This window comes from Vanellus vanellus (assembly GCF_965231255.1).
Source record: "Vanellus vanellus genome assembly, chromosome: 3".
In the NCBI taxonomy this organism is placed as follows: Eukaryota; Metazoa; Chordata; class Aves; order Charadriiformes; family Charadriidae; genus Vanellus; species Vanellus vanellus.
The window spans coordinates 47,464,198-47,484,788 of NC_138907.1; the positions used below are offsets into that span (position 1 = coordinate 47,464,198).

At 45.1% G+C, this 20,591-nt stretch overlaps 1 protein-coding gene across 1 annotated transcript; it reads left to right on the forward strand.

The window, feature by feature from the left end:
* The first annotated feature begins 2,001 nt into the window (after positions 1–2,001).
* On the forward strand, positions 2,002–19,589 carry URB2 (URB2 ribosome biogenesis homolog). Its single transcript, XM_082481093.1, has 9 exons — positions 2,002–2,155; positions 3,348–3,524; positions 4,600–7,978; positions 9,748–9,908; positions 11,136–11,246; positions 12,184–12,426; positions 13,451–13,541; positions 15,148–15,287; positions 18,847–19,589. Exons 1-9 carry the CDS (start codon positions 2,030–2,032, stop codon positions 19,042–19,044), a joined length of 4,626 nt encoding a protein of 1,541 aa, XP_082337219.1. The 5' UTR covers positions 2,002–2,029; the 3' UTR covers positions 19,045–19,589.
* The last annotated feature ends 1,002 nt before the right edge of the window (positions 19,590–20,591 follow it).

Consider the following 20,591-nt stretch of genomic DNA (forward strand, 5'->3'; position numbering starts at 1 on the left):
TTTTAAAGACTACGTATTCCTGTTCTGACATTAGGATAGCGGTCTCTTCCTTCCAACACATTAAGGAAGGACCTGTAAGCATCAGAGAAGAACAAACGACAAGCAATCTTGAAAAAGAAAAAAACCCAACAATAAAACAACCCACAAAAGCACATTTTGAATATTCTCTACCGAGAACTGCATCTCAGGCCTCAGTTGTGGACCGAAAAGTGCCATCTTTTATCGCTACAGGTGAAATTTGGAATCTACCAACAATACTAAATCACCTAATTTTTAAGTTGATCTAAGATTTACGAAATTTCAGAATAAACAAGATGAGGATAAACTGATACAAAGATCAGAACCTAGAGCCAAGGGACTTCACACATGCAGCACCTGCAATTCAGAAAAACAGGCAAATAAGTTGACACGGAGACTCGGCGCGGTGGTGGTGCAAAATAGGAAAAGTGTTGCCGTAGTTCCTGCGATCTGCAAAGGCGTTCGCCTGAGCAGCGGCCGTTCAGGCGAAGCAGGCAGAGAGGAAACAGCTGTGATTTTTGACGACCCCGCATCCATTCGCATGGGACCTCGACTTGGTCACCCTCCACGGGTTTACCCATTCCACGATGTTCCTCCCCCCCCCCCCCGCAAAGACAGAGCCAAACGGCGACCCTCCCCCCGTCCGATCTCCTCTGGGCTACCCGGGCCAGGACACCCCCTCCCCTCCTGCCCACAGCACCCACCGCAGGCCTCCAGCCCGCCCCCCGCCTCGCCGCGGGGCTGCCGCACCCACCGCCCCAACAGCCGGCGCCCACCCGAGCCCCGAGCCCGCCCCGTGGACGCCGCTCACGGGTGGGGTGTGGGGGGTGTGGGGGGGAGGGCTGGCGGGCGCTCGCGTGAGGGGATGCGAGAGTGAAAGTCTTCCCCTATCAGAATAAAAAAAACACGAAAAAAAAAAAAAAAGAAGGAAAAAAAGATACGGGAAGAGAAATGGTGCGATAAGAAGGAGCTAATTAAACCCACACACTTTTCAAGGAGAAAGAAAAAAAAAAAAAAAAAAAAAGAAAATAATATCCCACCCCGCGACCTCCGGGCGCAGGGAAGGCGCCCGGCCCTGCCCTTACCCGCGGCTGCCCCCGCGGGCCGCGCCCGTGCCCCAGGCCCCCCCCGGGGCCCGCCGGCCTCCCGGGAGCCGCCTGCCGGGCCGGGCCGAGCCGGGCCGGGCCTGCGGGGCCTCCGCCACGAGGCGGCCCGGCGGGACGCCCGGGGCCCGCTCCCACCGCCGGCCGGCCCCGCGCTGCCCCCCACCCCGGCCCCCTGCGGGCCTCGGGCCGCAGTCCCGCGCCGCTCCCCGCTCCCCGCTCCCCGCCACTCACTGAGCATCGCAGGCGGCGGCGGCGGCGGGAGGCGGGGGCCGGCGGGCCGGGGGGGGCGCTGTCACTGCGCCCAGCGGCGCCAGGCGCTGCCGGCGGGCGCGCCGCCGCTGCCGCCTCCCCTGGGTGCCGGTGGTGGTGGTGGCGCTGGCGCGACCGGCGCTGCCCGAGGGCCGGCGGCGGCTGGCGGCGGCCGCTCCATGGCCGGCTGACACACGCCGCGGCGGGCGGGCAGCGGGCGCGGGGGGGGGGGGGGCGGGAGGGAGGGAGCGGGGCTGGGGCCGCCCCGCGCGCAGGCGCCCTGCGGCCGCCAATGGGCGCGAGCTCCCCCCGCGGTCGGCGATCGGCTGGCGCTGCCTGGCGGGGGCGGAGGTCGGCGGGCGGAGCGGGCCGGCGTGGGCCCGGCAGGACGGTGAGGTCCGGGCGGTGGCGGGTGCGTGGTGGGAGTGTGGGGGTGGTGGGATCCCCGCGAGGGGGACTGGGGTGTCGGGGAGAGGGGGGCGCTCGGGTGGAGGGGGGGTGCGGGGCCCGGTGTGCCGCGCTGAGGGGGAGGCGGGCGGGAGGGGGTGGTTAGGCCCTGACGGGGGGTGCGGGGCCGCCTTCCCGTCCGACTGCCTTCTCTTCGGCCTTTCTTTCAGGAGTGTCTCTTCGCCTGTGGAGGCCCGTGTGCTGTCCCCATGGCAGCCATCTACTCCGGCATTTACCTGAAGCTGAAGAGCGCCAAGACTTCTTGGGGAGACAAACTCAAACTCGCCCACTTTGCGTGGGTTTCTCACCAGTGCGTTCTTCCTAATAAAGAGCAAGTAAGTACTTTTTAATGGTAAACAGCGAAAGAAAAAAATATCCCAATAATTAATTGCTGCTGAGGATGGATCGGGTCATAAAATACAGCTCTAGTTGCTTAAGCTTTTGAGCCTAGGTGGTGGTGCAAATATAGCTCTGATGGGGAATTGTGGGTGGCTCTTGATTTCTGTGTGGTTGTATGAAATGTTTTCATAACATCATCTTTTAAGTAGCTTCAGCAGAAATATCTGCATTAGGACAGGAAGAGTCTTTCTTACAGAAAGGGGGTGTGTGTGCTCTGTCTCCTGGATAGATGAGAAACCATTGTATTAGGAGCTGTTGTTGACATTGTTTATTATAGCCTATATAGGATGCTCTGAAGTCTGATGCTTCTGGTCATAGGTAAGAGCAAGAACTTCAGAGTGGGAGAACTGACTGTAGCTACATGCATGTTTCCCAGTGTTCTGAATTTGTGCACATGGAAGGAGTGCACTCTAAGTTTATGGGTATCTCCTTGGAAGATGTTTGTAACCCACCCTCCCCTCAAATCTTTTGTTTTGACCCTGTTTCCTGAAGGTCTGTTCAGTGTTTCTCCAAATTAGGGGTGCCTTGTGCTGCTCCTTCAGCCTAATAGCCTTGTAGAATCTAGTGTTTGCACCTTCTGAGATCAGTGTTTTGAGTTCCTGGTATTTTAGATACTTAGAATGTTAAACTTAGCTGTACACCATAATTTTATTTTGAAATCAATAATTTAAATTAATAGGTTTCAACCTTTTCCAGTTTACACATGTCTGAATTTCTAGGTAGTAAATTTAAACGTACCAAGAGGAAGATGTGAAAGGAATGCCAATTGTCAGAAAGTGAAAACCATACGGTTCTTTAAGTTTTGATTTAAAAGACTATGTTTGTTACTCAGTATCGAATGTCGGAATTATACCCTGATGAAAGGGCCTTAGGGTGATGCCTCCTGGAAGCTGTCTTGGGAGGGTACAGGGAAGCACAGGCCAACATTGGATTTAGAATGAAAGCTCTTAGGAATTTAGATCTTGGTTAAAACCTACCAGGGTGGGCTTTTCTGCTCATTCAGAGCCTGTTCTGCTTGGATGCAGAGCAGTTCTCAAGGCATGAGTGCTGTAAAGGTGAAGAGGTACCACTTTTGTCTTGTTCTCGCGTGGGGATTATTAATGATTACTTTTTTTCTTTTGTTAACAGGTATTACTCGATTGGGTAAGCCATACGTTGGTTTCGTACTACAATAAGAAACTTGAACTGGAGGATGAAGTTGTTGAGAAACTCTGGGCATATCTAGACAACGTTATCCATAGTAGAAGACTACAGAGTCTCTTGAAGAGTGGGAAGACAATTGGTCTCAGTTTTTCAGTTGCACAGGTAAATAAAACTGGATATTTTCTAACATGTTGGATAGCAGTGCGTATCTTCTACAGTACGTGTCTCTTCCTCACAGTGTAGGGTGTTACGTGAAATATATAATAATTAATATGATGGCTTTTAGGACCTCTAATAAAAACTCCTCTGTTTCTGTTCTGTGATACAGTTTGTATTTGTCCAGTGCTAAGGCTGAAAATGGCACATCATTCTAATAATAACCTCAAAGTTAATCATGCTCTGTTTTTAACTTCTTCAAACTATCAGAGAGTGAAATGGTTTAAGTATTTTAATAAGTAAAGGCCCAGTTCCATATGTTGCTATTCTGTATTATTTACTGCTTATATTGCCATTTTGCCCGGGAGTCATAGGGAGAGAGAGATTTCCCCTCACTGTGGGGCTCATCGGTATGTGTGGCTTAAGTACTTGTGCAGTGTGATGTGCTGTTCAGCAGACCCTGCATCTTATTATGATGACTCTGAATGGTGGTGGCACTGAATCGTTATTGATCTTAATCATATCATTATTTTAGCCTCAGCTGAAAGTGAATGGGGGAGCCTTCAGTTACAGCTTAGAACTGAACCAGAAAGTGAAGCTTCTTATTCAGCTTCCTGGTTACAGAAACAGCACAATTAGTGAGTGGATGGCTGCAAAGGCAGTCAAAATGGCAATGCAAAAGTGTTGTGTGTGGTTTTTTTGTTGTTTGTTTGGAACGTAATTTTGGGGACCTTGCAAGAAGGGAGGGAATTTACTCCTACTGCCTTTCTGCAGGATCAACTGTTAGGATCAAGTATGGATAAGCTTATGCTATTGCTGGTAGCACACATACTGAAGGAGGGCTTTCTTGCTCATCCTGTGGTGCAAACAAATGCAGGGACACTGTTCTGGCCAGGGGAGCTTCTAGTTTGAGACTCGCAATAAGAGAGGCCCAGCAGCAGCTGTTGGCAGGTCCCTGTTGCTTCCTTCTTGCAACCAGAGCTCACAGAAGGGGTTGTTGGTTCATTATGATAGGCTTTGTCTTTGTGTGCAAAACTGATGGTGGGTTTGTTTTTGGTTTGTTTTTATTTTCAATCTTCAGGTCATAAATGAAAGATTGTCAGAGGCCTGTTCTCAGAAAACACAGCAAAACATTGGCACAGTGCTGAGTTGCTCCAGTGGCATTCTTTCTTCTCCTTCACTCTCCATCATTTACACAGCAAAGTGTGAGCTCTTGGTTGATCTCCTCAGCAAGCTGTCCAAGCTGGCATGTCAGCAGCTGGCTTCTGATGACACTGTGGGCTCCCAGGTGTTCACTGTCCTCCAACTTACCTTTGCTCAGTACCTCCTGATCCAGAGGCAGCAAACCAACCCAAATCGTGTGTTTGGGCAAGTGACAAGTCACTTGCTCCAGCCATGTCTGCTCCTGAGGCACTTGCTGACTGTGAGGAGCTGGACACAAGCAGACGACAACCATGTGCGTCAGCACCTGAGCAGGGAAATCCGAAACCAAGTAGAAACTTTGCTGCAGGCTGGGTTATTCCAGCCTGAGCTTTTCTCATCCTACAAAGAGGAACTGCTGCCAGAACAGGAACTCCAGGTGAAGAAGAAAGGAGCTTTGAAAAGTCTTTTGCTACCAGTCAACACAGTACAGACCAAGCTGGGCAGTGACTTTTGTGAACCTGCCCTCCATGGAGCTGTTGTGGCTGGTTCGGTGTCCCTGCTGTATAAGCTCTTTCTGGACTCGTACTGTAAGGCAGAAAACCACCTTGTGTGTTTCCACATGCTCAGCAGGCTTTTTGGCTGTCTCAGGCTCTCTGGCCTACAGCAGGGTGTGAGGGAGGATACGCTCTCCCCTGCGGACTGGAGCATAGAGCTACTTGCTCTGGAACAGCTTCTGAACTTGGTGCTGAGCAGTGATATCTATAATGTTGCCAGTGACCGTATCCGGCACAAGGAGATACAGTTTGGGTTTTACCGCAAGCTAGCACAGATGTTGGTGAGTCACTCCCAAGCTTCCATCCCTGCTTGGTTCAGGTGTCTCAAACTCTTGATGTCATTAAATCACCTTATAGTAGAGCCAGACTTGGATGACTTAGTAGCCTCGGCTTGGATTGATGCTGAGGTCTCTGAGCCACGTACAAAGAAGCCCCAGGAGGCTCTCATCAACACCATGTTTCAGACTTACTCCAAGCTGCGACAGTTCCCACGGCTCTTTGAGGAGGTGCTGACAGTCATTTGCCGGCCAGCTGCTGATGAACTGAGGCTGCCTGTCTTCTCTGCTGGCCTGACAGTAAAGCTTCGTGAGTGCCTCCTTGAACTGCCACCCAACCAGATTCTGGACATTCTGTATCTCTTTGTGGAGAAATGCCAGACCCTCATCATTCCTGCTGTCGAAGGGTCAGCTGACATGGCCTTGAAGCTGCTGTCAGTGAGCTCGGTGCTGCATGCTTTTCTGTTCAACATGAGGAGCCTAGATGATGTCACTCCTTCCCCTGTGGTTCTTCGCACTCAGAGTCTGCTGGCAAAGGTGCAGAAAGGAATAATTCAGCCACTGATGGAGTTGCTGCAGGCTCCTAGAAGAGAGGAAGAGAAGTCACACCTTTGGCTAACAAAGGCCAGTGACTCTGCTTTCCTCCTTGTCTACACTTGGGTTGAGGTAGACACTTTGTTTGGTGTTAGTTGCAGTAAATATGTATCTCCAGCAGCTGAAATTGCTGGTGCTGTTACTGCATCTGCTGCAAGGCACTGGAGCATCCCAGCTTTCCTCTCTAGCATGGAGGAACAGTGCTGGGAGAGAGTCATGGAACTTGCAAATAGTTTTGCCTCCACTAGTAAATATTGCTTAGAACTGCTCACGCTTCAGAAAATGAAGATGATCTTAATGCAGACCAAAGCTGACCTACAGGCCTTGCAGCATGCTGCAGCTTTCATCCTGGAGTCTGGGAGATCCAGCATGAGCAGGGGAGAATCTGAACCATGGGATGGAGGTATCAGCGCGATAAGTGATCTCACCTACCCCACGGCCCACTGGCACCTTGTCGTCTCCAACCTGACTATCCTATTGCCTTATATTTCCCTGAAAGATGTAGACTATATTGCAAACGTGCTTCTAGAGACATTAGTATTGGCCAAAGCTCAGGAAGCTGCCACAGACCAGGAGCCTTCTCTCAGCATTGGAAAAATATCTCTCAGTTTGATGCATAGCTCATTTCTCCCAGAAATGACGGTCTTGCATTGTACTTTTCTGACCAGTCTTATTCATCGGTTTGCTAGGGTGCTGCCCGCTGCTGCTGGGGATTCAGTAGATCTGCCACTTGAACAGCTGTCTGCAGGTAATATCCCTTGGCATGAAGAAATCCTGGCTCCTTGCAGACCTGTTGACCTGTTGGAAGCACCATCAGAGAACAAACTGCTGAAGGATGAGCTCAGCTTGTCTTGGAAAACACTGGAGAAGGTTGCCCAATGTATATTATTGTTAGCAAAAAATGGCTGCCCTCTCATCCTGAAAGAGAGTCAGCTAGAAAGCTGCTTGGGTTTGCTAGAAATTGCTTCCCTTCTGAAACTAGACAGTCTTCTTCCCTCTGACTGTACCCGGTGTTTTCTAGTGCTACTGTCACTGCTAGCCAATACCAGGGCTAGTGTCTCTTGCAGCAAGCTGTTATTACTGAAGTTTTTAAGTACCTGCTTCCACCTCCTGAGGTGCCTGCAAGCTGGCAGGAATGCCAACTCTGTTTTTAAGGTGTTTCATGCCAGTGATGTTCTTGAGGCTGTCGTGACCTCCCAGCTTACAGCAAGCAAATTCTTCACTGATGTTTTGACTGTTCCTGTTTGGGCACAGTATCTCCAGGAATTCCGAGCCTTTTTGGAAAGCTTTCTTCAGATGATTGTTGAAAGAAGGCAAAGTGTGAGGCTCAACTTGGAAAAGTTCATGTCTTTCCTGGTGAGCTGTAAGCCAGATGTTGGTGCAGCCAAAAGCAAAGGGTGCAAAAACTGGAATCCTGCAGCTGGGCAGTTACTGCTCATGGCATTCACCACACTGTGTCATGTTGTCACACTCTACCTTCAGCAGCTGCCACAAAAGAAGCTGCAGTCTGTGGATGTACTGTCTGCTCTGTTGGAGCCCGTAGTTCTGCAGATGGTCAGAACTGTTGAACACGGTCTTCAGAGTAACACCCAAAACCAGCCTTTGCCTGTGGCATTCATACCATCTGTCACTACTCTTCTCAAAGCAGATCTGAGCCATGCTGTCAAGAAGTGCTGGCAGAAGGAGCCCAGTGGGTTTTTGGAGCAACCCCGTATTAAACTGTACCAAAAGTTTTACTCTCAGATACTGAGAGAGCTGCCCTGCGCAGGAGATAATCTGCAGTTCCTTCAGTCTGCGTTGCAGTTCCTGACGGTCTTCTGCTCGGTGCCAGAGCTGTATCCTGGAAAAGAAGCTGCGGTCATGGTTGTTTTTACTATAAAAAAGCTGCTCGCTGGTATGAAAACTCCCTTTCTTCACTTTCTTTGCTAATTTTGCAGCGCAGAGGCAAGTTAAAAGCCATTTAGCAAAACATATAGCATTTTGAAAAGTCTGTATCTATTTACTTGTGTTAAAGCAGTAGGCAATGCTTTTATAAGGCATAACAGGAAATTTTTCAAGGAGGCAACGTTGTCATATGTTTTCTGGCAATGTTTTCTGGACCACAGCCACCATCTAATTTGGTAATGATTTTCTGGAGGATTCAAACATCTTAATAATGGCGAGGTCCTCAGTTACTCATCCCTGTAGAGCGTTTTGACAGTAACTGGAACATGGTAATACTTCTGGATGTAGGGCTGAATGTGCAGCATCCTTCTACTCATGTAGTTGGTGTAGTAGGCACCACTGAAGCAGCTGATGTGCACCAGGTCAGATCTGATATGTCTCACCTGAGAATCTTGGGGGACCTTACAGTAAAATACTCACCTATTTTTGGATCTGAGAGGCGAGGTTGTAAAACAATGGAAGTCACCTAACTGTTAAAGATGCCGAACACCTGTACTTCTGATAAAGTTTGTGGCAGATCAGCCCCTATATCTCCATCAAATAAAGGGCCAGGGCTAGAAATGACATGAAAAACCTATTGCCAGCTGTGTGACCTAATGGCTCCTTTATATTGTCTCGTTCAGAAAGCGAGGTGAACTAAACACAGCGTAGACATAACTGTTCTCTTTGACTTCTCCAAACAGTTGGAATTTGTGGAACTTAATACTAACATGCTCTAGTGCAATGGTCTCCAAGCATTTTTGATTGCGCACACCTATCAATAAGCATACACCCCCAATATATGTTTATTTATAAATTATATGTGTGTGCTACTCTACTAGTATACTATGTACATTACAAAGGATACACAAAAAAAGTTTAAAAAGTATGAGATAAAGATTAAATAAACGCTATTTTTAGCTTTTATTTTATTTATTAAATATATATTTTATAAATATATATTTTATTTATAATTCTTGCACCCCAATGGATTGTCTTGTGCACACCCTGGGGCGTGCGCAGCCCACTTTGAAAAGTACTGCTTAAGTGAACTACAGTCATGATCTCAATGTTTATATTGGCAACAGGTAGTTAAGAACAGAGCACAGCTCTCCATGGAAAATCTGATCTTGAGTTTGCATGGTTGAGTTTGAGCTAGAACTTACACATAGATACAGGCTTAGTCTCTCTCTTCTCTGGCCTGTATTTTGATCCTTCAGCATTGTGGGGTTCAGTAAGGGCACTGAGAGCAGGTATTTCACACTAAAACTAGGGACTATGAGGAAGTGTCAATTACTGTTATTTTTCTGCTGACTTTTCTCTCTCTTGTCCTGTGCCTCTCTTTATTAGTGTAAGATTAGTAAAGTGCTTTAGCGTGGAGACATAATTAATCACTGTAAAAAGCTGTAAGAATTTCTGATGAATAAGTAAACTATTCAATAAGATGAAATATGGATTCCTGTTGAAGACGACTTTCAGCCTTGTCTCAGATCCTGTGGATACTTGGAACTAAGAAACTGTATGATGACTGCTCTGTGAACCCTAGGGTAGGAAATACCTGAGAACAGCAATTCATTGTAGTGGGTATGGGTAAAGGAAAAGCTTGGGGCCCTTTTTGCATTCGAGTGTTAAACAGGTACCCACAGAGCTGTTTTAAGGTTTGATTTACCTTGTTCTTACCTGCAGAAGTCCCTATCTTGGGAAATGATTAAGACATGCTTCTGTCTCTTGAATATGCAGGTCCTGCAGTCACAACTCAGGTGATCCAAAGTATTGAGATGGAGCTGACAGAGGTGCTTGTCCAGTTGCTGGGAAACTGCTCTGCTGAGGAGTTTTATACCATAATGAGGCTGGTGCTGCAGGGACTGGAGATGAAGAATGTTTGGCAACAGAAGGCCAAAGTAAGGCATGAACTTAGTTTATTGTCAACTTCTTCATTCATTTTTCTGTATCTTGAAAAAGATTGGTTAGCTGAATGACATCTGATAAATATTTTTTTCTCTCCCTGCTTTATGTTGAGTGGTTAGGTCAAATTAATTTATACATTTAAGGGCTTGGCGACTGTGCTGAGATATGTTCCTGGACATAAATTGAGAGAGGTGGAAAGATCATGGAATCCTACTGAAAAAGCTTTCTGTCCAGTTTAGGGACTCAGCAGTCTTAATTCCATGTACTGTCAACAGAACTCACACAGCTGTGATGTTACAGACCGTGCTGAATTTTTTTTCTGCTTGCCAATCAGAGCTCTTGCACAGCAGACAGTTGCAGTCAGTGAGCTTAACCGCTGTTTGTGGCTCTTCTTAACAGGGTTAAAGGCACTTTTAAAAATGCTGGCATTTTTAAGTAAAACCAAAACTGCACCTGTGCTTTTGGTATTTGTCTCTATAAAGACTTTCATGCTGTAATAATCAGATACTACTCAGTAGCTTTTTTAATACTATGCCTTCCTTCAGAGCAGCTTGGGCAGCAGTGGTAGCATATGGAACACTTCTGGCAAAAAAGCCAGCTGTACCCTCCATTGAAAGCTCAGTGACTTGAGAATGAAACTTGGATTAAACTTGGGGTTTTATCTGGCTCTGTCTTATTTCTCAGAAATAGATGTGTATATGCTGCATCAATTCTTGGTATGTCTTTTTGAAAGTGTATCTGGGATTCCTGCACTATGCATATAATTCCTGCCACCTGAGTATAGTTTGTAATATGTTTGTTAAATCAGTCTGTCATAACAGCCAGCAAGTGAATAAAAACACTGCTGCCAAATTCAGCATTCTTAGTGTATAGTGTTCTGGTGTCCCTGTATTACCTCTGCTTCCCTCTGTTATCTAGTGGCAGTTGAAGGAGAAGGCTTTCCTTTCTTAAAAATCACATAAGCCTTTTTGTACGGTAATTTGATTCAAAAATAAATGTAACATGCAGTACGTTTGGGCCAGTGCTGCTCAGCATACTGAATTTTATTGAGCTGCTGCTTACTTCACAATTTCCAAAGAGATCTACTGGTGGGAGGACTTTCATGTGTCAAGGCTCTGGTAATGCTCAAAACTGCCACTGCCCTTGAAAGAGCTCCTCTGTACTTGAAAGGAGCCAGTGCATCTTGTACCTGTGACTGATCATCAGTCTGCTTTCTGCAGGAAGTATTGTCAGCTGTTACGCTAACGAAATTGTTGCTCAGCTGCCCATTAAGTGGAGACAAAGAGAAAGCTTTCTGGTTTGCCAGCCCGCAGATAATCACAGCTTTAGCTGTAAGTATCTCTTCAGTGTAACTTCATTACCTATCCCTTTTTATTTGTTGGAGTCTGTAGTAGTTACATCTAACAGAGGCATACAAAACCAAAAAAAATGTGCATACTAGACAAATCCATACTGGATTCACCTGTACTTTTTTGTCTATACCCATTCTCTCCTCCTTCCTTAAGTAAATCTCTTCCTGCAAGTGCAGTGTGTAGGTCATCCATTTGTGATTGTCAGTAATTTTCTGGGACTGTACCATGTAATCTGGAGCTTGGAAGAAACTTGTTAGGCTGCAGAGAAGAGAGTCTGAGTCTCCTGCCCTTCCTCCTATCCAAAGGAGAAGGTAACTATCAGCCACATGTCACAAGCAGAAGCTAACAGCAGCGAAACAAAAAGAAAAAAGTGCTCATATTAAAAAAATAATAATATAAATTCACTGAATTATGAATGGGAAATTTAACTGAAAGTAACCAAACCCAAGTTTCCTGTCCTTCAGTTGTACAGCATACAAACCTCAGTGTTGTAGGTTTTTCTTTTATGGTTATGGTGTCCCTAGACCAGATTTTGTCACATGTTGGCTCTACGATGCCTGGGAATTGTAAGCACGCAATTTCTGCCCTTTTTTGGTATGTATGCATGCTTGTAGAGGAGAGAACTGCATCAATGCATTCATGTAAGGAGGTGCAAAGAGGTGCTGTTTGTCAGGGGACTGGGGAGTAGTTACAATTCCACACTCACAGCAGTGCTTGCTTGAAATGCATCATATGCATCCTCACCTGGGGTGCAGTTGCACCAAAATGGCTAAAGTGCAGGAGCCTCCCTGCTGGTTCAGCTTGCACCAGTCTAGTTCCATTGACTCAAGTTAGAGCATTATGGTTCTCTGGTGTGTGAATGTTAGCGATAGGTGGCTAACACACTCCTCCTTGTCTGTTTCCTGTCTCCTTGTAGATGCAAACCAAAGAGGCCTGTCAGGACCAGTCACTGATTTCCACCATAGTTGTACCTATTCTAGAGACTGTAGCAGCTCTGCTAAGGCAAGGAGAAGGGGTTCTTTTGAATCCACACCATGTGGCATTGGCTTTCAGCATTCTCCTGACAGTTCCTCTGGATCATCTGAAGACAGAAGACTACAATAGTGTCTTCCATGGAGTCCATGAAGTGCTCTTCTCTATTGTGCAGTGTCATCCGAAGGTATATCTGTGAGGGGGTGGGAGGAGGGGAAAAAGGTAGAAAGAACTGACACAGTGGCCAGTGATGAGAAATTTTTGTTATAACAGTGGTTTTGAAAGAATTAGCCCTGATAGTATGAAAGTGCTTTGCACCGCTCATCATTTTAAAAATCACATCATTTCAGTTGCTCTCCTGCTTTTTTTATGCCTGCATTGTTGGTCTGTGGCAGCAGATTGCTTATCAACATGTGGTGCTAGATTAGAATAAAACTTTCCCTTTTTTTTTATGGTTGATTTCTAGAAGCACAAATGACTCAGATGTTAGGACCTCATTGTCAATGGAGAACAAGATTCTGCAGTCCTTTGAAAATAGACATGTTAGAAATTGGTGACCTTCAAACGTTGTACCAACTTGTCAGCCTTCTGGCAGGGGAAAGTGAAGATGTGCTAGGACTTGCACAGGATTTGAGATACTCCTACATGGAATATGTAGGCAGGGGTGGAAGAAAAAAGCAAAGGGGCCTCATGCATTTGTATTAGGACTGAGGGTGAAGAAAGTTAAAGATGGGGAAATGTCAAATTCTAAAAGTAAGGCAGTATGCATTGCTGAAATGCCCTTACAGAACCCCTGTGGTAGAAAGCTGCCTATCCAGGCTGTTTTCACACAGTGATTTGTAGTGTTACTGGACCCTGTGTTCTGTGAACCTGTCTGGCTACACAGGTTCTCTACCAGCAAGAACAAATTCCTTAGACATCAGGGTACTAAATCAAATGCTGCTTCAGAGGGAGGCAGTAACTCTAATATGATGTTTACTTGTTATTCTTATTTGAATATGGCCAGGACTGCAGTCCTGCTCCAGCATTCTCATGTGCTAGATACTGTATAGATACAGAATGAAAAATAGTCTCTGCTCCTGACAGCTGTATAAGCTATATAGTTTCCTTCACAGGAATTGATTTCCCTCGGACTATGGGGTGGTGTACCTCTACCCTCTCCACTCCCTTTACTATATAAACTCAGATGTTTTTATTTCATATCTTTGCAGGTGCTGTTGAAAGCAGCACCATCTTTTCTGAACAGTTTCCATCGTCTGGTTGTTTCTGTCATGCATGAAGGACGTCAGAAAGGAGACAGAGGTACCATATCTTTTGCACGATATATACACACTAATTTTGTATATTCTAGAAGAGAAGATGCAGAACAGGGCAGTCTGACACCAGAAGCAAAGTCCTAAAAACCTATCTGTGGCACTGAAGCTACTAGCCCTATCTGTCCTTTACGTAAAATTGAGGCTGAGCTTTGTAGTGTTGCAGGCTTATGAAGATAACTGGGGCTCCTGTTGAGCTTTAGGTGAACAAAACCTTCACTGACTGACTGGCAAGTAGAGAGGAACCAGTAAGGTGCCCAAATTCTGCTCTTCCTATCAACCTCTGTGCCTGAAAGTGTGGTGGCTGTGAATTCTGGTGATACATGCTAATATGCCTGAGTTATAGCCCCAAATAGATCCTACTAAATCAAGCTTCTTGAGACTGGAACTATGTTTACTACAGACTTGAATTGTCACCATTTTGTGCTAAGCATAAAGCTAGAAATTACAAATATCTAAAGCATCAATTGGCATTAGATGATATCTCTGTATGGTCAAGGATTTGGAATTAGTATAGTTAAATATCTCAAAAAGAAGAAAACAAAAGACTTATTACTGGAAGTTGTTAAAGAATTTGCATTGTCAAAGTAGCCAAGTCAAAGATGTTCACAGTGATTGAGGTAATCCTCTTGTGCTTTATGCACAAATACCCTGTCATCAGTAGTGGTGACTTTTTGAGACAAGTTGACTTCATGGCCTGCAACTGTTTGCACGCCAGTTTTCCACTGATGTCCTACAGCTTATTCCATGTTCAGATTTATCTCAGCTGGTATGTTGCCCACAACTGCAGGCAAATGTAAGCGTATGTATGCATCATGAAGGAATATACTAACAAAAGCTCAGTGATAGAGGAAAAGGTATGTTAAACTGATGCCAAACTGAGAATTTGCTAGCTTCTGTAATATGCTTACATAAGGCAAGGGTCACAGGAAAGTTATGGGTACATGGTGTCCTAAAATTTAAAAACATGCTGTTTATCTTTGCAAGATTGTTTTATTTTTACAACGGACAACATTAAAGTAATTTTTAGATTTCCCTTCCCTCTTGTTTGTGTTAGTTCTCTTCATTCACAGCCTACTGAAAGAATAAATTCTCATGTGATCTCTGCAGTCTCACTTTAAATATCTCCAGTGCTGTGGCTTCTGCTGCTGTATTTTGTGTAATAGATCTCATCAGAAGGCTTTCTTACTATGCTGTTTGTAAGACATATCTTCTGATTTTCTGTAGGTAGAGTATTTAATTTTCCAGTCTCCTGGTTCTCTCCTCCATGGTGCTAGTTGGGACTGAATAATGGAAGGGACCATAGCTGCTGCTTTTAGCACTTCAGAGTGTATAACAAATAGTTTTTTGCCTTACAGTGCATGTGGAGTGGAAATCAGTGTGCTCTTACAAAATAACCATTGGAAGAGATGCACATGGTGTGTTGTGGGTATCTGGGGGGCCTCTCAGTTGTGGCTTGATAAGAAGGTAAAATAGACAAGCTGGCGTTGGCTTCATGTAATTCAAGAATCATGTGGAAGACTGGGTGATTCTTTGTTTTTTTCCTAGTGTTTTTAAGCCTTACGTTCTAGACTGCACCTTACTTTCTGTTGTAGGCAACGCAGATGAGTTTGAAGTTATACTGAAGTGTGCACACTTGGTGGAACGGATGTATACTCATATCACTGCAGAAATGGAGGACTTTACTGTGTTTTCTGCTTTCATTGTGGCTCAGTATGTCACCGAATTGCAGAAGGTAACGTGTTCTCAACCATCTTGAAAGTGCCATGGTATTGTGCTGGCTTTGAAGTTCCTGTTCCAAAGGCTGCTGTGTTAAGTTCTGTAAAATCTGTGAAGTTATAAAAGTTGCTGTGCCTCATGGGGATACGGGTTTAATCCAGACTCTCTGTTATTTTGAGCAAGAGTTCCTGAGAATCTTTCTTTCAGTTCCTGAAAACTTTCTAAATGTGTGGGCTGTGATTTCTTTAAGGCAAAACAATGCAATGCCTCTTTACAGAACTGCTTTGCTTTTCTGTCATGTTGGGTGTTTTTTTTCTTCATGTGGTAGTTAGGTTCTTCGCCCAGCTAGTCTCAGTTATCCAGGGCTGATAGCAGTTAGAGCCCCACCTGGCAAAGTAGTGGAGAAAAATTCTCCAGGAAAATGTCTTTTCATCTGGTCTAAATGAGTAAGTGAATGGAGAAAATGTTACCAAGCTAGAGAATTGTTAGCCTTTCAGTAATTCTTCTTCCATACCAAAGATATCATTCCCATCCTTGCTGAAAACAGCTACTCCTACTATTATGAATGCCAGAGCCAGGTCAGTAGCTTCTCACATCCAGAGCTAAGTTACAATTGGCATTCTGTTCAGCCTAATGGATTTAGGTTTCACCAGGGTTTGAATGTGGCTTGTGTTGCAAGTACCTGCAAATTGACTATTTGTGACTCTGGCCTGGGCATGGGCTGAAATACAAAAAGGAATTTTAGTCTTTGATTTTGGGCTCTCTTACCACGAAAATATCCTAACTGGTGCTATGTTTCTGAAGGATTATAGTGAAACCAATGTAACTAACCATGAAGGTTGTTATGTAGCTTAAACTCAGGTGCCTTCTCTATTTCCCAGCTTTTTTCCAAGGTTTAGGAACAAAACAATGGGATATGTCAGTTTTTAGCCATGTTATTTAGTGTTCCTGGTAAGCTGATTGTTGTTTACATAGTAAACATAGTAGTTCAGCAAATATGAGGGTCAAATTACTGTTAAGACTACTTCTGCTCTATTTAACTATCTCTGAACTCTGTTCATTGCTGAATGTAGAGCCTTTACTCAGAAAGCCTGACTTGAATTGTCAAATGACCTTTGCAAGTTAAAAGGACACTTGCTCAGTATTAGCAGTGTACATAGTCTCATGAGACTTCTAGGAAAGTTTTGTGCAATACTTATCATTGGGAAATGGAAAGTGATGGATGATAGCTGAAACCACAGATCAGTAATGTATGCATGGAACCTTTGGGCGTGGAGAGGGGAATTGGTCTAGTGAGCCACCAGACGCTGTGACAAAGGGGCGTTTTCTGTCTGACAGAATAGATAGATCACAAGTAGGTGATGATTTATTTGCTCATTAGACTGGTGCGAACTGATGGATATCGGAGGAAGGGGGAGGCCTCAGCATGCCTGTCTTGAACGGGCACGTACACATCTTTCATGTTGCTCTGCAGAGGGAGAGAAAAACTCCTTTAACCATTCATCTCTTCTGAGTCCAGATCAGTGGCTTTCAGCCTGTGATCTGGAGACCCTGGGGGTCCGTCAAAGGTAACTGAGAAAAACGTGTTGGTAGATTTAAATCTTTGTGTTGGCATCTGCACACTTACTGGAACCCTTTTAAGGGTCTGCAAACTAAAACTGATGAAAACTACCGGCCTAAACAGTCACTTACTCCTAAAGTAGTTGTGTAACAGTTCCTTCAGTGCTTCCTCTTTATACCAGGAAATAAAACATCCTTGTGAATTATTTTGTGTTAATCCAGAAGGATTCCTTGCTGAAGTGGGTGGCATCCATAGCCTCTTTCATACTGTTGACAGTGCTTTCCCCTTGTTGTCTATGAGCTGTTGCTTAATTCAGCAATAGTGAAATACCTCTTCCTACATTAATGTCTCACATCAAGAGCTCTGTAATGCTTGGCGAATTGGTTGTGCTAACTATATAGATCATAAAACACTTACAGGCATAATTAACTGCCAGCCAGTAGTGGCAGCTGTTTAAATCTTTGGTTCTGCTTCCCATAGTGTTAGTGGAGGGTGTTTATAGGAAACTGCACTGCAAAGCAAGAATGGCCCAAATAAGACATGGGTCTGGATTAATTTGTGATGTAAAGGATGCAGTTCCGTTAACTGCAGCTCTGAGGTATCTGCTTATCCCCAGTGGGACATCTGGTCCATCTTGTCAATAGCTGTGGGTTTTCCTGTCCTTGTTCTCTGCAGTAATTTCTCTGCCATAGAAAGGGAGAGGCCAGCCCAGTGCCTTCACTGGGAGTTGTGATGCTCAACTGTTCTGTTACTTTAGTGCATGGTGTGGGCAGAAATAACATCTGTTATAAACCAGCCAATAGATCAACTGACATAGAGGGGAAAAACGACAAACTTTTGGACATGCGAACTCATCAGGATCACAGATCCAAATAAAGGCTTATGTGCCTTAATGCCTGCTCTGTGTTTTTCCCAGCTGTGTTAGAAGGTCTAATAAAATATATTAGCTGTTTTACATTTAGGGCAGAAAGAGAGCAGGAGCTTGTCACAGTGATTAGGAGTGCACTTCATTAGTGGAAAGTTTATTAGTTGCCTCAGGAAGAAAGAAGTCTGAATTTTAATGACAGCTTTTTATGTAATTTTCATTAGGCCTGGAGTGCAGAGACTTAGGTCTGGAGGCATAAAGCTAATTTTGGGATTTGGCAAAGATAAGGCATGGTTCTGCGTCAAAAATAATGTGATTATGCCAGAGGCCAGCACTGCCTCCGGTAGTGAAGTATTTAGCAAGTGATTGTGAGCACAGGACAAATTCCAGTTAGCCCAAAGCACCGAAGGACTCCAGAGTCAGCACTGATGTTCCTGGTTGTAGTGGTGGTTCTGCCAGTTGTGAGGTTGAGCAGGGGTAATGGCAGGAGCAGGGCACTGAGTCCTGAGTCATTCGTCGTATTCCTTCAGCCTCCTTCATGACTTCAGGCAAGGTACCTGATTTCTGATGTTAAAACAGATCAAGGAAATGCACATCTCCTGAGCTTTTTGAAGGCGTATTTTATTAAGGCTTATACGTTGAAGTCCTGAGATACAAACTGTTAGATAAATACCAAGTTGTTAAGTGATAAGTTAAAATTGGTTGACTACCCAATGTAAATTATGCAGTAGCTTAAAGGAAGTGCTCCTTGGAAACTGAGGCTTAGTAGCATACAGCTAATATGAGACATACAGAATCTACTGAAATGTGTAATCCAGGGCAAGTATTTTAGAGTTTTTTCAGTTACAGGTTTTCTGCTGAGAAATGTTCATGTGATTCCAAGATGATCAGTGTCTTTGCCTGTGCAGCACCATGTATAGTATCACTCTTGTGCATTTTATTGCAAGGGACGTGCTTGTTCTGCAAAACACGTTTGCAAAAATCAGGAAAATACTGTACTTGTCAAAATCCCGGATTTTATCTAATGGACTGTTCCAGATATTCTGATGCACTGGATGTAACGTCAACATTTGACGTACGCTGACTGTGGAAAGGGTGTTTTCTTGCCTTTTTGTCTTCAAGTTTAATGCAGTTTTGTTCTTCTTGTAGGTGACTTTGCACCCGGCTGTGAAGAAACATCTCACAGAAGGGATATATCACATCCTTGACCTTTGCATTGAACGGGACATCAAGTTCTTAAATGTGTCGCTACCAGCAGGTGTAAGGGAGGTCTTTAAGGATCTGTATAACGATTACAACCACTATCACAAAGCAAAAAAACAGGGGGAGGAAAAGTATACTGCATGATGAATCCTGCCTGGTGCTGCATAATTGGTTATGAATTGATCTTGCAGTGCTCAGAAAATCCTCAGTTATTGTTTGGTTTGGGATGACTAGTAAGATCAAATCTGAAGAGGGTCTACTAAACACGGATTGGATCTATCTCTATACAGCCAGGCTCTGTAATGGGGACAAGGGGAATGGGGAGGGAGGATGTGCTGGTAGGTCTGGTCCTGCTGTGTGTGTGCCATAAATGGCAGAATTGCTGCACCTGTGCTGGCCCTGGTGAAACTCACTGGGAGCCCTGGGGAGCTCGCTGTAGTCTGGCAGCAGATGTCAGGCTTCAGGCTTTGGCACGTCATGGTGCTTTTCTGTGGAAGCAATAGTCTGGTGTAAAAGCCAGTGAGGGTTATAACTCCTACTCTTGCTTACATGGTAAGCGGAATTAAAGCAGTTAAAGTGCTTATTTTTGTACCCTGTTATTTTACATTTTGTTACTGAAGACATTTGTGAATGTTACACAGCTGTGTGGTAGGCTACTGTGCAAAACTGTGGAAATACAGTAAAAAAATTGAAAGTTTGTATCTCTTTGCTTGGTTGGTTTTACTCTTTGAGTTCAGCCCTGGGCAACCCGGTCTGACCTATTGAATTTCCTTCCCAACTGAATTATCCTGTGATCTTGTGATAATCAAAAAGTCTGACTACTTAGAGCTCTGGTCGATTTACTGTCATTAAGCAATTACACTTAGTCATCTGAGCTGTGGTCGCTCTCAGTGTACATTTTCATCCTGTGACAAATGCTAAGTACCAAGACCTATCCAAGACCTCTTTGGTCTAAGCTGAGCCTTGGTGCTTTGTATTCACTCTAGGTTAAGAGTACGCCCTGGACTTATTGCAACTCAGCTGACAGTAATTTAATAAGTTCTGGTAAATTAATCATATTTGAGCATGATAAAGCTTGTAAGAAGCTTTATCAAATAGCTCCTTTTATTAGCTAAACTACAGAAGTTTATTTTGTTGAAAATGGTAGAGACTAAAGATCCAAACTTCTACGCAAGCGGTAAAACAATCTTCACACATGCACACAGTTAGTAATAAGAACTCAATGCTCTCACATGATTATCTGCTTTGATCTACAGATAGGGGGTGGGCAGAGGAAGACTGGAATGTGGCTTACCACTTTTAGTGGGTCCATCTGCCTCATAGCAAGGTCCAAAGGATGAAGTTTGGCCAAGGCAGGAGACTCCACACGGCACAGACAAGGGAGGTGAGCAGGGCTGTGGGGGTGCCGTGGCAGGTGGAGCTGGACCTCGGGGCAGGCAGGGCAGGGGTATGGCATGGCAGCTGCTGTCTGACATAAAGCCCTTCCTGCTCCTCCTGCACTGCCCCACTGGCTGTGGCCCTAGCAGGGCACTTACGGCACATCACAGATCTCCACTGGGACCGTGACTAGGATGTGGTGTCAGGTCCCTGGCCTGTGGGTGGCTCCTGGACAGCGTCTGCCCCGGCCCTGGGGCAGCAAATCACACTGGTGGCTGCTCAGCTTCTCCATCTTTGCCATGTGGAGCCTCCTG